We start from the raw sequence: 16,736 nt of genomic DNA on the forward strand, positions 1-16,736 counted from the left end.
AAGAATTAGATGTCTTCTTAAAATGGGAAATCCATAGGGGGCTAAATTTAGTGGATGATAACCATGCTGATTTACATATTGCAAGATACCGTGAACAGCAATAAGGTGAATGGTTAAATAATGATGGTGGTTGAGGTTAGAATTTGACCAGGACAACAAGGTGCCTCTTTCCTGTTATTTGCTTAATGCCATTAGATCTTTTACATCCAGCCAATATGGGAGATGCATTCTGGCTTAATATCTGTAAGACAAGAATTAAAATAAAGTTTCCAAATTTTAAAAATATCTACATTGCACAAGAACATAACTAAATTAAGTTAAATTAAATTAAATTTTATTTAATATCGTGAATTGTCAGCATTTTTCAAAAGCCACTTTATAGTTTTGTCCTAACCTGTAATTTTGTAAACTGAGTTTGAATGTTGTGATCTGAGCATGTGAAATTTCTAGGATGCTTGGCAATGCCATTCAGTAATTTTTGCTGATTGCTGTAGAATTGACAGGGAATTCCCACTCAATTAAGGCAGGAATGAGAAGATCAAGAACAAACTTCTCACTCAGAGACTAACTGAGTCTCATCTTGCCATTACTGAGATGGCACCAGCAGGAGAGGGAGACATAAATTGATGACTTCTCTGATACTTTGAGATGAGTTCCCTCTTGATTGGGAACTTATTGTTCATGCAAGTTTGCCCTTGCAGCAAGAGATCCCCTGGCCCCCAGCACTGAATCCCTCCAATCCTTGCAAAGACCTGCCTGACAAGTCTGGTGAGCTCGATCAACCTATCTCCATTCGGCAGCCTGATACAACAGTGCGCCTGATTAAGGGGATGGGGATCAACAGGAACCACAAATGATTACCGAGATGTAAATTATATTATTGTGCTACCTGTAACAGCAACAATACAAAGGGCTTGGGAATAGATCACTTGCTTGTGTTTTGAATGTATAACAACCAACAAATGGGAGAAAGATAAAATAGATATAATCATCAATATTCCTTTAGAGATCAACTTACGCAACATTCCTTTTTCTTTTCTGATAGGTTTGAACCTGATTGCCTTCATCATAATTGTCTTCTCTTATTCAAGCATGTTTTATTCCATTCACAAAAGTGGAATTCAGACACCTGAAATGAAAAGTCACATTCGAAGTGAGGTTGCAGTGGCTTACAGATTTTTCTTCATAGTGCTTTCTGATGCACTTTGCTGGATTCCAATTTTTCTCTTAAAAGTCCTTTCATTGAATCAGGTGGAGATTCCAGGTATCTAATGCTGTCGTTGCTGTTTCTTTCCTTTAAAAAAATACAATATTTTGTTTGTTATATAAAAAATAAGTTGTGTTTTCTTGATCACATAATTTTCTACATTTGCCTGCTGGTATTTCTGGTTTAGTGGTTAGTTTAGAAGCCAATCTATGGATGCAGAATTCTATCAGCGCACTAAGCACTGTCAATTTTCAATGTTTCTGGATTTCAACATTGAACATGAAGCAATATATTATGTTTCAATGGGGTTAGAAAAAAAGAAGGATTGAGACTAGATTAAGTCAAAATGAAGTTTAAAATGAAAGTTAGAAGTAAAAAGACAAAGCCAAAGGAGAGAAAGGGATTAAGGACAACCAGTATCACAGCATTTCCTAAAATTTACAATTTTTAAGAACATTTTCTTTACAGATATATGGAAAATGAATAGGAATAATGTCACACTTGACATTTAATGAAGTGTATTCTTTAGACACTGTTCTCTGCAGAACAACACGCAGCAGATGAAAATTTACAAAATCAGCTTGTTTATTTAGATTATCAAGCTATCTAAAGATGAACTGAAAATTGCTAAGATTTAACATCACAATAAACAATTAGCCATCATTGGACTAGAACACCAACTAAGCCTATTTTAGAACAAATCCTTGCATTTCTGATATTCAACATTTCATACAGGTATGCTACATGTTAGATTTAGAACATGGTTTAGTACCAGAGATTGTTTATCAATCAATAAACTTTGTCAATGTCATGCATAGCAGGAACAGGATAATGAATATTCACATGATACGGTTGCTGTGGATTGGTCGAAACAAACAATGTGCTCTATGTAGATTCTATTCTTTCCCCTCAACCATTTTACCATACTGTGTGCAACTCTTGAGGTGAGTTTCTAACCCAAATTCTATGACAGTACCATACTTCTATCTCTATCATATTCCCTACTTCTGTCCTTGCTTCACCTCAGCTGCTGGTGAAAGTCTCATCCATGCCTTTAACACATCCTGGTCTTGACCATTAGCTTTTACCTTCAAAAGTGTAAACTAGCTCATATAAAACTCTGCTGCGTGTATCCTATCACAGATCCAATTGTTTTATTTCAGAGGGACAACTGCTGAAGAACAGAACTAGAGCCAATTTTTCAAGAGTTTTTATTTATTTTGAGTCATACAGCATGGAAAAAGACCCTTCATATAGCCCACATATCTCTGTGTAGGGCAATCCAACTTGTTTCCCATCCCACTCCAGGGAAAGACTTTGCTGTTTTGTTGGCCTCCATCCATCTCCAAACTCGCCACCACAGAGACTGGATAACTCAACCTTTTATTCCAGCTGAGCTGTCTGACATATTTAGATGATTTCATTCTTAGCCACAGTATCATCTGCAATGGTGTCTCTTTCAGCTCCCCCCTATAATCTTTGATGCCCTCAAATGATCCATCTGTGGTCCCCAATATTTCACATATAGGATCTTTATCTCAATAATCTGATATGCAAATTACATTTTACATGTAAGGTGACAGTATGAGCTATACCTCACAACCATCATTTCCACTGTCTCTGTACTCAGTCCTGACATTCCATACTGTATAACAGAAGTTTCCTTGAATTAAATGCTGCAAGCTACAAAGTTATAGACTTTAGCCTCTACAACAAACATATTCCCCAACTATTGACTCAATTTCTCTCTCTAGCAATTTTCTAAGGCTGAAAGCAATCCATGTCATGTCAGAACCTCAGTTTTGGAGTGAGCAAAAGACATGGGAGGAGGTATTTGGGTTCTAAAATTATTGACCTCTACCGAGTCCTGAAGGCTACAATGTCCTCTAGTGAAAAATGAGCTGCTGCAGTCCTCAAGCTTGCACTGAGTTTCACTACAGCACTGCAGCAGCCCAAGAGAGATGTTGGACAGGAAACACTGTGGTGTGTTTAAGCAGCAGGCAACTGCAAGCATAAGGTAATTATAATGGACAAAATGCAGGGCTCCAGAAGGCAGCCACCCAATCTGCATTTCAACTCTCCACTGAAAAGGAGACCACATTATGAGCAGTGAATGTAGCAGACTAGGTTAAGTGAAGTGTATGTAATTCACTGCTTCAACTGGAAGTCTTCCAAATAAATGACACAACTTAGACTTAGCCAATAAAAAGGTATGATTCAGGTTTGAGGAATTGTGAGACAAGTACAAAATAGAAGCCTGAAGACCTGTGCATGGAGGAAATTGCAGTTATGTAGCTCAGTTCAGAAATATTTCAAAGCAATTTACAAATCTGGGGTCATATGAAATAAAATCATAGCTCACCTAATAAATGCAATACGGTAAAAGCAGATAATGCTGAAAACAATTAAGTGGAACAAGGATTTGAATGTGTTTGTGCCTTTATCACGGTAAGATGTTCATAGAAGTATTATCAAAAAAGGCTGAGAAGAGGGCCACAGAAGGACATATTAGGACAGGAGACTAAGAGCTAGTGGAGACAATGACCTAGTGGTATTATCACTGGACTGTTAATCCAAAAACTCAGTCCATGTTCAAATCCCACCAATGCAGATGGTAGAAATTGAATTCAATAAGAAAAGCTCTGGAATTGAGAATCTACTGACAACCACGAAACCATTGTTGGAAAAACCATCTGGTTCACTAAGTGCTTCAGAAAAGGAAATCTGCCATCCTTACCTGGTCTGGCCTACATGTGACTCCTGACCCACAGCAATGTGATTGACTCTAAAATGGCCTAGCAAGCCATTCAGTTATATGAATTGCTACAAAGTCTTAAAGAAATGAAACAAGATGAATCACCTGACATCGACCTAGGCCCTGGAAATGACAACAGCAGACACAGCCCTATTGATCCTGCAAAGTCCTTTTCACTAAGCTCTGGGAGCTTGTGCCAAAATTGGGACAGCCTTCTCACAGACTAGTCAAGTAAAATCCTGACATAGTCATACTCACAGAACCATATGTTACAGACAATATCCCTGACACCACCATTACAATCCCTGGATACATCTTGTCCCACGTAGGACAGACCCAGCACAGGTTGCAGCACCATGATACACCATCGGAAGGGAGTTGTCCTTGGAGTCCTCAACATTGACTTCAGACCTCGTTAGATTAAACATGGGCAAAGAAACCCCCTGCTGATTAAAACGTAGTGTCCTCAGCTGGTGAATCAGTACTCTTCAATGTTGAACAACACTTGGAGGCGGCACTGAAAATGGCAAGAGTACAAAATGTACTCTGGGTGGAGGATTTCGACGTCCACCACCAAGAGTGGGTTGGCAGCAGTATGAGCTGTTTCAGTCCTACAGGATACTGCTGCTAGACAGGGTCTGTGGTAAGTGGTGAGGGAACCAACGAGAGGGAAAAGCATATTTGACCTCATCCTTACCAAACTACCAGCTGCAGATGCATCAGTCTGTGATAGTATTGACCACCACACAGTCCTTGTAGAGTCAAAGTCCTGCCTTCATACTGAGACGAACCTCCAGCATGTTGTGTGACATTATCACTGTGCTAAATTGGACAGACTTCAAACTGATATAGCAACTAAAGACTGGGCATCCAATTGGCACGTGGGCCATCAACAGCAGCAGAATTCTACTCCAACACAATCTAATGTTACGGCCCAGCATATCCCCCTCAACAATTATCAGCAAGCCAGGGGATCAACCCAGGTTCATCAGAGAGTGCAGGGGGGCATTTCAGGAGCAGCACCAGATATACCAAATGATGAGGTGTCAACCTGGTGACGCCACCAAACAGGGCTACTTTAAAAAAAAATGAAAGAACTGCGGATGCTGTAAATCAGGAACAAAAACAAATTTGCCGGAAAAGCTCAGCAGGTCTTGCAGCATCTGTGAAGGAAAAAAGAGTTAATGTTTTGGGTCCGGTTCTGAGGAAGGGTCACTGGACCTGAAACGTCAACTCTTTTTTTCCTTCACAGATGCTACCAGACTTGCTGAGCTTTTCCAGCAACTTTATTTTTGTTTGTAAACAGGACTACTTGCATGCCAAACAGCTTATTCAGCAAGTGATAGACAGGGCTAAGCAATCTCACGACCAATGGATCAGATCTAAGCTCTGGAGTCCCACCACATCCATCTCAGCCTCCTGCAGTGGTCCCCAGCATTACAGATACCAGTTTTCAGCCAATTCAATTCACTCCACATGATATCAAGAAATGGCTGGAGACACTGGATACCGCAAAAGTTATGGGCCTGACGACATTTTGGCAATAGTACTGAAGATATGTGCTCCAGAACTTGCTGCTCCCGTAGGCAAGCTTTTCCAATGCAGTCACAACAATTGCATTTACCTGACAATGTGGAAAATTGCCTAGGTATGTCCTATATATGAAAAGCAGGACAAATCCAACCCAGCCAATCACTGATGCCAATAATCAGTGAAGTGATGGAAGGTATCATCAACAGTACTATCAAGCAGCACCTGCTCAGCAATAACCTGCTCAGTGATGCTCAGTTCTGATTTCACCAAGGCCACTCAGCACCTGAATGCATTACAGCCTTGGTTCAAACAAGGACAAAAGAACTGAATTCCAGAGGTGAGGTGAGATTGACAACCCTTAACATCAAGGCTACATTTGACCAATTGCAGCATCAAGGAGCCCGAGCAACACTAGAATCATTGGCATTTGGGGGAAAACTCTCCAGTGATTAGAGTCATACCTCACACATAGGAAGATGGTCATGGTTGTTGGAGGTTAGTCATCTTAGCTCCAGAACATCTCTCAGGTATCCCTCTGGGAAGTGTCCTAGGCCCAACCATCTTCACCTGCTTCATCAATGAGCTTCCCTCCATCATAAGGTCAGATGTGGGAATGCTAGGCAACGATTGCATGATGATCAGCACCATTTGCAATTCCTCAGATACTGAAGCAGTCAATGTTCAAATATAACAAGATCTGGACCATATCCTAGCTTGGGCTGACAAGTGGCCAATAACTTTTGCGCCACACAAATGCCAGGCTATGACCATACTGAATACTCCACTACCAATATCCTGGGTTTTATCATTGACCAAAAACACAGCTAAACTAACCACATAAGCATAATGACTACAAGAGCAAATCAGAGACCCAGAATACTGGAGCAAGTTACTAACCTCCGGACTTCCCAAAGCCTGTCCAGCATCCACAAGGCACAAGTCAGAGCTGTGATGGAATACTGTCCAGTTGCCTGGATGAGTGCAGCTCTAGCAACACTCAAGAAGTTTGACACCATCCAGGACAAAGCAGCCCACTTAACTGGCACATCCACAAGCATCCAATCCCTCCACTACCAACAGTGAGTAGCAGCAGTGTGTACTATCAACAAGATACACTGCAGAAATCCACAAAAGATCCTCAGACAGCACCTTTGAAACCCACAACCACTTTCATCTAGAAGGAAAAGGACAGAAGGTACATGGGAACATCATGAAGTTCAAGTTCTCCTCCACGCCACTCATCATCCTGACTTGGAAATATATCATCATTCCTTCACTGCTGTTGGGTCAAAATTCTGGAATTCCCTCCCTAATGACATTATGGGTCAACCCACAGCAGGTGGACTGCAGCAGTTCAAGAAGGCAGCTTACCTCAACTTTGTTGAGGGTAACTAGGAATGGGCAATAAATGCTGGCCAACCAGCAATGCCCACATCTCATAAATGAATTTAAAAAAAGCTTGGTTGAATGGAGAGTTTTTAAGAAGTGTCTTCAAGTGGGGAAATGATAGATCAGATGAAGAGATTTAGGAATAAATTCTGAACAAAAAATTCCTAATAATAAAGGCCTCAGCAATTAAGGGCATGGTTGGCAATGGTGGAGCGATTAACATCAAGGATGCACAAGGGATAGAATGAGAGGGGTGCAGATATTTCGGTGCTTTGTAATGCTAGAGGAGATATTGATAGGGAGGAAATTTGACAATGAGTTTGAGAATTTTCTTTTATATTCATTAAGGTTTGTTTTATATTCATTCATGGAATGTGCGCATTGCTGTTTATGCCAGTATTTATTACTCATCACTATTACCATTGACAAGATGATAGTAACTTGCCTTCTTGAACTGCTGCAGTGCATTTCTTTTAGGTAGATCCACAATGCCATTAGAGAGGAAGTAACTGATGCCTTTATCTTCTAACTATTGTGGTCAAATATTTAAAAGGCATTGCGTAGGAAGCATTATGATGTAGGGAAGCTCATTGATGAATTTCTGCAGTGTGTCTTGTAAATGATACCCACTGCAGTCACTGAGCAACAGAAGGAGAGGTTGAGGTGGTGAATGCTTGTGGATGGATTTGTACTGTTTTTATCATGTACTACTCCAGAATGTTATCAGGGCCCACTCCTGCAGTAGTCAGTGCCTCCTCATTACATTATTGTGTAATAAAGTTTCAGGTTATCTTAATAGTGCCCTGGATGAGTCCATCGCAAGCTTTTTTGGCAGATGCACGACTGCATATATGCTTGACAGATCGTACTCCTCCTTACGCCTTCTCCTCCACCTCCTCTGATATAGAACAGTCTTCACCTTCCTCCTCCTCTATATTCTGCATCCTTGCACTCTCCACGCTTCCTCATAGTGTGTTCAGAATGGAGAAATATTGATTTATCAGTTGAGGGGTGCGCAGTACGTGTTAATCAGCAGGAGGTTTTGTTGTCTATGTTTGACCTGATGCCTTGAGACATCATGGGTGTGGAGTTAATGTAGAGAACTTTCAGACAACTTCCTCCCAACTATGTAACACTGTGCCACCGTGCCACCACCTCTTCTGAGTTTATCCTGACAGTGGGACAGGACACAGCCTGGGATGGTGATTATATTGTCTGAGACATAGTCTGTAAGATCTGATTCTACAAAAAAAACTGTGTCAAGTTGCTGCTTGACTGATTTGGCACAAGCCCCTAACTGTTAGTAAGCAGGACTTTGCAGGGTCAACAGTGTTGTGTTTTTCATTACTTAATCGATGCCAGGAGGCTCATCTAGTTTCATTTTTTTTAAGACTTTGTAGTGGTCAATGCAACTAAATGGTCTGCTAGCCCATTTCAGAGAGCAGTCAGGAGTCAACCACTTTGCCCTAAGTCCAGACTCACATGTTGAACAGGGCAGGAAAGGATAGCAGTTTTCTTCTCCAAAGGACATTTGTGAACCAAATGGACTTTATAGCAATGGCTTTGTTTGTAATTAAACTTTTAATTCCAGATTTTTATTGACTATAAATTCTACCATCTACCATGATAGGATTCAAACCCAGGGTTCCCAGAACTTTACACAGCTCTCTGGATTAATCCTCAAATGTGATGTCATTAGGTTAATGAAGACAGAAGATGTGCAGGACTTGATATGGGTTAGGTTATGGGTAGCAGAATGTTGGATGAAATTAAGTTCGTGCAGGTTGGAAGATGGGAGATCACCTAGGCATACACTAGATAGCCAAATCTAGAGGTAACGGTTCCAACTAAGCACTAGCTTTGAGGAGCATTGTTTCACTGTGGCATCTCACATGCTCAGTTTATCTGAACTGTGCCTGGATGAGTCCATTACAGGCTGTTATTGGCAACAAGGTGAGCTGCAGCAAGCATCCTTAAAACATCATACCTCCTTACCCTGCTTCTCCATCTCCTCTAAGGATACTGAGTAGTCCTCACTTTCTTTCTCCTCTATCTCCTTTCTTCAGCACAATTTAGTGCAAGGCACAGTGGATCATTAGGCACCTGAGTTGGCACATACTGAAGCTCATCACTGTGCTGTCCAGCACTAAAATTCACCTACACCAACTAACAGCTTGTTGAATGACCAGTTAGGGTCATGAGGCTCCAGGTGCATCTTTCTTCCTTTTCATAGGCAAGGTTCTTCGCTGCTACCATCAGCCACATTTTTAGAGTAGCTCTAAGCTCCAATGAACCACCTGGTCACTCTATTTGGAGATACAAAGACCTGTGGGAAATGTAACTGAAAGGATGAAGGCATCAGGATAGCTTCTAAGATATTTTGCACAGACATTCATGAAATCTTACCATTTTCACATTCCAGTTGTACAGTGATATAGTAGACTTCCGTCCCATTGATGAGATTGAAGATTGATCTGAAGGTGCTGTGATTGCCATAGGTGTAGTGTTTAACTCCCTGTACTTATTTCATTTATGACTCAGAAGGAAGGGATTAACCAGCAAGTCCATACTGGCTCTTTGTAAATCAAACCAGTTGTTCCCAATCTCTTGCTTTATCCCTGCAACCCTGCCAGGTTATTTGTTTCAAGTATCCTTTAATTTCTTTATTTCATTTATTGCTTATTTCTGCTTCCACATCCTTCATAGGCAGCAACTTCCAGGTAATTGCTACTTGCTGCATAAAAATATTTTATTCCCATCTCCCCTGCATTTCTTTTCCAAAGCCTTACATTTGTGTTGCTCAGTCCTTGTACCGTCTCCTCATTGGAACAAGCTTTTTGTTCATCTACCTTATCCAAACCTGTTGTAATCTCATACACTTCTTTCAAAACTCTCTCCATCTACTTTACTCCAAGGAGAACAATCCCACATTCTTCAAACTAACTTTATAGCCAATATTTCTCATCCCTAGAACTATTCTAGAAAATCTCTGAACTGTCTCAAGGGGTCTCACGTCTTTTCTAATGTGTGGTGCCAACAATGTATGCAATACCAAGATTGTGGCCGAACCAAAGTTTTATAAAGATACTGAATAACTTCCCAGCTTTTGTACATAATATACAAACTTATGAAGTCTGAAAACAGACCTGCAATAGTTTGCTATAAATCTACATTGCTTGTTTGCATCTCTGCCGTCTGTGTTGGTGAAGGTACTCCCACAGAGCTTTATGGTTGGAAGGTCCATTATTATATCTTGAGCATCCCAGAAGTAAGAAAAATCACGCATTTAGTTGAGTTGATCTCTCTGTATTCAGTGAAATGATACCATGTTCCTTTGGTCTACTCTCAGTCATCAGCAATGATGGAAGGTTTCATCAACAGTATTACCAAGCAACAGTTGTTTAGTGATAACCTGTTGGGTGAAGCTCAGTTTGGGTTCCACCAGCATCACTCAGCTCCTGATCTCATTATAGCATTTAGTCAAGAGACCAAAGAGCTGAATTGCAGAGGTGAGGTAAGAGTAACTACACTTGACATTAAGGCCGCACTTGACTGAGTGTGGCATCAAGGAGCCCTCACAAAACTGGAGTCAATGGGAATCAAGAGGGAAATTCTCCGCAGGTTAGATTAAGATGACTGTAGTTGATGGAGGTCAGTTATCTCAGTTCGAGGACATCTGTGCAGGAGGTCCTCAGGGTACTGTCCTTGATCCAACCATGTTCAGCTTGGATAGCTCTTTCCAAACCATGAACACTACCAACTAGAAGGACAAGGACAGTAGTTACATTTGAGTACGACCACTTGCAAGTTCTCCACAGAGCCGCTCACCGTCCTGACTAGGAAATGTGATCATGTTCCTTCAGTGTCACTGAAGCTTTCTCTCTAATGGGTCTACCTAACCAAATGGGCTGCAGTGATTCAAGAAGGTAGCTGTTCACTATCTTTCTGAGAGCAACTCAATGGGCTGTAACTACTGGCCCAGCCAGCCACACACAAATCTCATGTTTTTTCTAAACTGAAAAAAATTACAATCAACATAAAAATGGTACCAAGTCAATTGTTGGATCTGTGAGGTCCTGATGGCTTATTCTAGTGTTTTTAAAAGAAGTGGCTAGCGATATCATTGATGCGCTGGTTTTAAATCTCCAAAGCTGCATTAGATTGGAAGACAGCAACAATGGTAACAGCTTTTTTCAAAGTTATAGTAGGGCTCTTAGAATAGTTCAAATTAATCAACAGGTAAATTCATGCACCAACTGAAATTACAATGAAGACTCTTGTTTTCAATTTCTTTTCTTGCCTGAGGTTTCGTCATCCTCAGGTTCAACCATATCAGCCCTCTCTCTCTCTCTCTCTCTCTCTCTCTCTCTGTAATGAGAGAGTAGTCCTCTGGCACTATAGTGACATTGCCTTTAACCATCCCCTATGACACTACTTATAAACGTGGTTTTGTGAAAGAAAAATTATGATTAACCAATCCATTGGAGTTCTTTGAGGAAGAAATATGTGTTGTGGATAAAAGGGAACAAGATGTATTGTACTTATATTTCCAGAGGAACTTTATAAAGTGCCACATCAAAGGTTTATAGAAAGCGTCTTGGGGTAAAAGCCCCATGGATAGAAGATTGGCTGATTAACAGGAAATGGAGATTGGACATAGATTGGTCTTTTTCATGTTGGCAGAATGTAATGAGTGGTGTGTCACAGGGCCTCAACTATTTGTAAATTATATAAATACCTTGGATGAAAGGAAGGGAAGTATGACCACCGAACTGCTGATGACACAAAGGTAACTGGGAAAATAAAATTATCATTTCCAATAAAGTGAAGGCTAAACTTATTGAGTCATAGAGATGTACAGCATAGAAGTAGACCCTTCAGTCTAACTTGTCTATGCCGACTAAATATCCTATATAAATCTAGTCCCTTTTGCCAGCATGTGGCCCATATCTCTCTAAACCCTTCCTATTCATTTACTCATCCAGATGCCTTTTAAATGTTGGAATTGTACCAGCCTCCACCACTTCCTCTGGCAGCTCAATCCATACATGCACCACCCTCTGCATGAAAAAGTTGCCCCTTAGATCCCTTTTAAATCTTTCCCCTCTCACTGTAAAACTGTGCCATCTGGTTTTAAACTCCCAACCCTAGGGAAAAGACCTTGTCTATTTATCCTATCCATGCACTGCATCATTTTATGAATTTCTGTAAGGTCACTCCCCCAGCCTCCGACACTACAGAGAAAAAAGCCCTAGTCTATTCAACCTTTCCCTATAGCTCAAACCCCCCAACCTTGGCAACATCCTTGTTAATCTTTGCCAAACCCTTTCAAGTTTCACAACATCCATCCTATAGCAAGGAGAACAGTATTCATACAGTATTTCAAAAGTGGCATAGCCAATGTCCTGTACGGCTACAATGTGACTTTCCAACTCCTATACTCAATGCACAGATCAATAAAGGCACACATACCAATCGTCTTCTTCACTATCCTATCTACCTGCAACTCCACCTTCAAGGAAGTATGAACTTGCATTGCAAGGTCTCCTTGTTCCCAGGACACTCCCCAGGACTTTACCATTAAGTATCCAAATTCTTCTCTGATTTACTTATCAAAACGCAGCACCTCACATTTATTTAAATTAAACTCCACCTGCCACTCCTTGGCCTATTGATGCATCTGATCAAGATTCTGTTGTACTCTGAGGTAACCTTCTTCACTGTCCACTAAACCTCAAATTTTGTTGTCATCTGCAAACTTACTAATCATACCTCCTATGTTCACATCCAAATCATTTATATAAGTTACAAAAAGCAGTGGACCTAGCACCGATTCTTATGGCACACTGCTGGTCACAGGCCTCCAGTCAGAAAAGCAACCCTCCACCACCACTCTGTCTTCTATCTTCGAGCCAGCTGTGTGTCCTTTTGGCTAGTTTTATGTGTATCCCATGTGCTCTAACCTTGCTAATCAGTCTACCATGAGGAATCTTGTTGAACATCTTACTGAAGTCCATATAGATCACATCCACTGCTCTGCCCTCATCAATCCTCTTTGTTACTTCTTCAAAAGGCTCAATCAATTTGGCAAGACACCATTTCCTATGCACAAAGCCATTTTGACCATCCCAAATCAGTCCTTGCCTTTCCAAATATATGTAAATGCTGTCCCTCAGGATTCCCTCCACCAATTTGACCACCATCAGTGTCAGGCTCACCAGTCTATAGTTCCCTTACTTTTCCTTATCACCTTTCTTAAGTAGTGGCACCACATTAGCCAACCTCCAGTCTTCCGGCACCTCACCTGTGGTTTCGATGATACAACTGTCTCAGCAAGGGGCCTAGCAATCAGTTATGGACATTATACTTCAGGTACACAGAACTGGTGAGGCCACATCTAGAGTACTGTGCAGTACTATAAGACCACAAGAAGTAGGCCTTTCAGACAATTGAATCTGCACCAACATTCAATGATATCACAGCTGATCTGATAACACTCAACTCCATTTTCCTGCCTCTTCCCCATAACCCTTGATTCCCTTATTGATTCTACTTAATAACCCAGCCTCAACAGCCCTCTGTGGTAAAGAATTCCATATACTCACAATCCACTGAGAGAAGAAATTCCTCCTCATCTCTGCACTGAATGTATGACCCCTTATTCTGAGACTATGCCCTCTGGTTCTAGACTCTGCCAAAAGACGAAACAACCTTTCCAGATCTACCATGTTAACGCCTCTGAGAATCTTGTATGTTTCTCATTCTTCTATATTGTATGCATTGTGTTCACTGTATTTAAGAACGATGAAGGTGCATTGAAAGGTTTACTCAAATACCTGTAATGGGCAGTGATAATGGGAACTGCAGATGCTGGAGAATCCAAGATAATAAAATGTGAGGCTGGATGAACACAGCAGGCCCAGCAGCATCTCAGGAGCACAAAAGCTGACGTTTCAGGCCTAGACCTGTAATGGGCAGACTGTTTTATGAGGAAAGCTGGCCAGACAAAGCTGTAACTTAGAACAATAAGTGGTGACTTAATTGAAATATATAAGGTCATGAGGGGTTTTGATGGATTATATGTGCAGAGGCTGTTTCCTCTTATGGGAGTATACAGAAGTAGATGTCATTGTTTTGCAATAAGGGATTGACCAATTAAAACAGGGATAAGGCAAAACTTTTTTCTCACAGAGAGTCATGAGTCATGGGAAATCTCTTCCTGAACTACCATCAGAAGCAGACTTTTAATATGCTTAAGGCAAAGATTGGTAGATTGTTGGTAAGCAAGGGGATGGAAGGTTGTCTTGAGTAGATGGGAATGTAGATTTGAGGTTACAATCAGGTCACTCATGATCTTATTAAGTGGCAGAGCAAGCTAGTGCAGCCAACTTGCTTGTTTGTATGTGTATATATAATTACACCGCCAGTTAAATGCTTTTGAAGCGTAGCCATTATTGCAATGTAGAGAAGTCTAGCAGCTACATTACACACAAGGTTCTACAACTAGCATTGAGGTACATGACAATTTTCATTTGATTTTCAAATGGTTTTCTGTTTTCAAATTGTCATTTGACCTTCAATATTGTCCAAACAAAAACACATTCCGACCATGTATCTCACTTTGCCCCATCAAGATATTTCACAAAATTATTAATCTAAGGGGAAAGCCATCATTTATATTGTATGAAAGGAGAATGCTGATTGGTTGGGAAGTAGACTCAATTCCAATTAATGATGTTTAACAAACTTTGTTTAAAGTTTAAACCAGGCAGATTGCCTCTTATAGGTCAAGGCATTGCCCTGAGAAATGAACCAGCAAATGCTGTAACCTATTTTGTTGCGTTAACACAGGTGGAGTGTCATATTGTTTCTGCCTGCAAAGAATAGAGCCCTGTGTATTAACATATGTGATGTCCAGGTATATGCAAGTGCGTCACACTTCGAATGACAATCCTACATTAGTTGTCAGCATAATATTCTGCACATGAGGCTTAGCCAGAAAATGTTGGTCAATTGTGGAATCATATCTGATGTTGGATACTGTGTTGCAGGTTTTGTAAGCATGGGCTGCTGGTATACAGTCGTTGCGTTGTTGATGCGAACAGCTGAAGGATATTTTCCAGGCACTCATTATGTGGCTTCTCTCTCCCTCCCTTCTTCAATAATTAAGCACCGTTTTCTATATTCAATCTAAAGTTATTGTTATGAACTCAGACCACTTTGAAATCATTTTACTGAACACATCTGGAGTTTACACTCATCTCTTTTAATACATAGAGTTTGAATTCAATTACTTTCTTTAAAACTCACAAGTTGTTACAAAGTACACCAGAGTGACCTGCTAATATGGAACAGTATGACAAAATATTAACTGGAATCAGACAATGTCAACAACTGCTGCAAGAAGTGTATTGCCTTCAAACTAAACTCAATTTTTAAAGCGAGGCTTCAGTCATTACATAGCCTATTATCAACTTTTGGTTAATTAAGAAAACATACATATGTCATTTGTTTGGTGCAGGAAGATGATATAGAGCTCTTTTGCATTAATATTTCTGTTTTTAGATCATTTTTTATGTTTCTCTAATTAAAAGCAATAAATGTCAGCCATGATGATTGTGGGTTTAAGTTACACTCCAGAGACTTGGGCACAAGTTTCTACGCCAATAAGGAGTGCTGTTCAAGATACACTTGCAGAAGAAGTATTAAACTGAGGTCCTGTCTATGATTTGGAAGTTTAATATTCCATGGCAGTATTTCAACAGGGTGGGGAACTACCTCAGTGTCCTGGCTTGTATTTATCCCTTAATCAGCATCACAAAGAAAGATTGATGTTATAATGTTGCTGCTTGTGGGAGATTACTGTGTGTGGATTGTCTACTACATTTTGTACAGAAATGACAGTGCATCAAAAGAACTTTATTGGTTGTAAAGCAGTTTGGGATTGAAAGGTGCTGCATCAATGTAATAAAGTAATATGAGATAACAAGGCGTAGAGCTGGATGAACACAGCAGGCCAAGCAGCATCAGAGGAGCAGGAAGGCTGACGTTTTGGGCCTAGACCCTTCTTCAGAAATTTCTAGGCCTGTAACGTCAGCTTTCCTGCTCCTCTGATTCTGCTGGGCCTACTGTGGTCATCCAGTTCTACACCTTGTTATCTCCAGCATCTGCAGTTCCTACTATTTCTACTAAAGTAATATAACTTTTTTTCAGTATTTCAATCCATCAACAGTTATAAAGATATAGATATGTTTTTAATTGTGTTTTCTTCATTTTTCAGGAACAATAACATCCTGGGTAGTAATATTTATACTCCCGATAAACAGTGCATTGAACCCAATTCTCTACACACTCACAACCAGTTTCTTCAGAGAAAAGATGAAACAATTCTTGTGTAAACATCAAAAAAGTCATGGAAATAACATGTGGGCAGAGTATTCTTCAAGACAGTCAACTTCATCCACTAAACTAGGATTCTTAAAGAGAGTATCTGCTATTGAAAATGCAATGAATGCACAACATCACTAACATTGTGGAATATTATTAACATCAAGTATGGGAGCATAATTTAGAAAGAAAAGTACAAATCAGCTTATAAAGAAGATCACTGAATGTTGTAATTGTTACCTATATTTTAAGGGTGCCTTCGTTATTACAGTTCAATAGCTACTGAATTTGAAGAAATCAAGTCTCTTTAAAGTTAAATAGCTGTTGCTACCGGAAAGTAGTTTCTCCTAAAACTTTAAACAATATTGGTGTTTGGTACTATTCTCTTTTCCATATAAATATGTTCTACAGAAATAGTAAATGAACACTGAAATTCTATTTTAGCAAGAATAATTTTAAGTTCAA

General features: G+C 40.2%; 1 protein-coding gene across 1 annotated transcript in view; it reads left to right on the forward strand.

The window, feature by feature from the left end:
* Positions 1–16,524, forward strand: part of LOC125453048 (relaxin receptor 2-like) — a 124,613-nt gene extending 108,089 nt beyond the window's left edge. Inside the window, exons 17-18 of the mRNA XM_048532098.1 lie at positions 1,046–1,264; positions 16,165–16,524. Of these exons, the coding sequence (XP_048388055.1) occupies positions 1,046–1,264; positions 16,165–16,412 (467 nt within the window). The 3' untranslated portion in view covers positions 16,413–16,524. The remainder of the gene's footprint in view (positions 1–1,045; positions 1,265–16,164) is intronic.
* Positions 16,525–16,736: the final 212 nt, after the last annotated feature.

This window comes from Stegostoma tigrinum, chromosome 6 (assembly GCF_030684315.1).
Source record: "Stegostoma tigrinum isolate sSteTig4 chromosome 6, sSteTig4.hap1, whole genome shotgun sequence".
Lineage (NCBI taxonomy): Eukaryota > Metazoa > Chordata > Chondrichthyes > Orectolobiformes > Stegostomatidae > Stegostoma > Stegostoma tigrinum.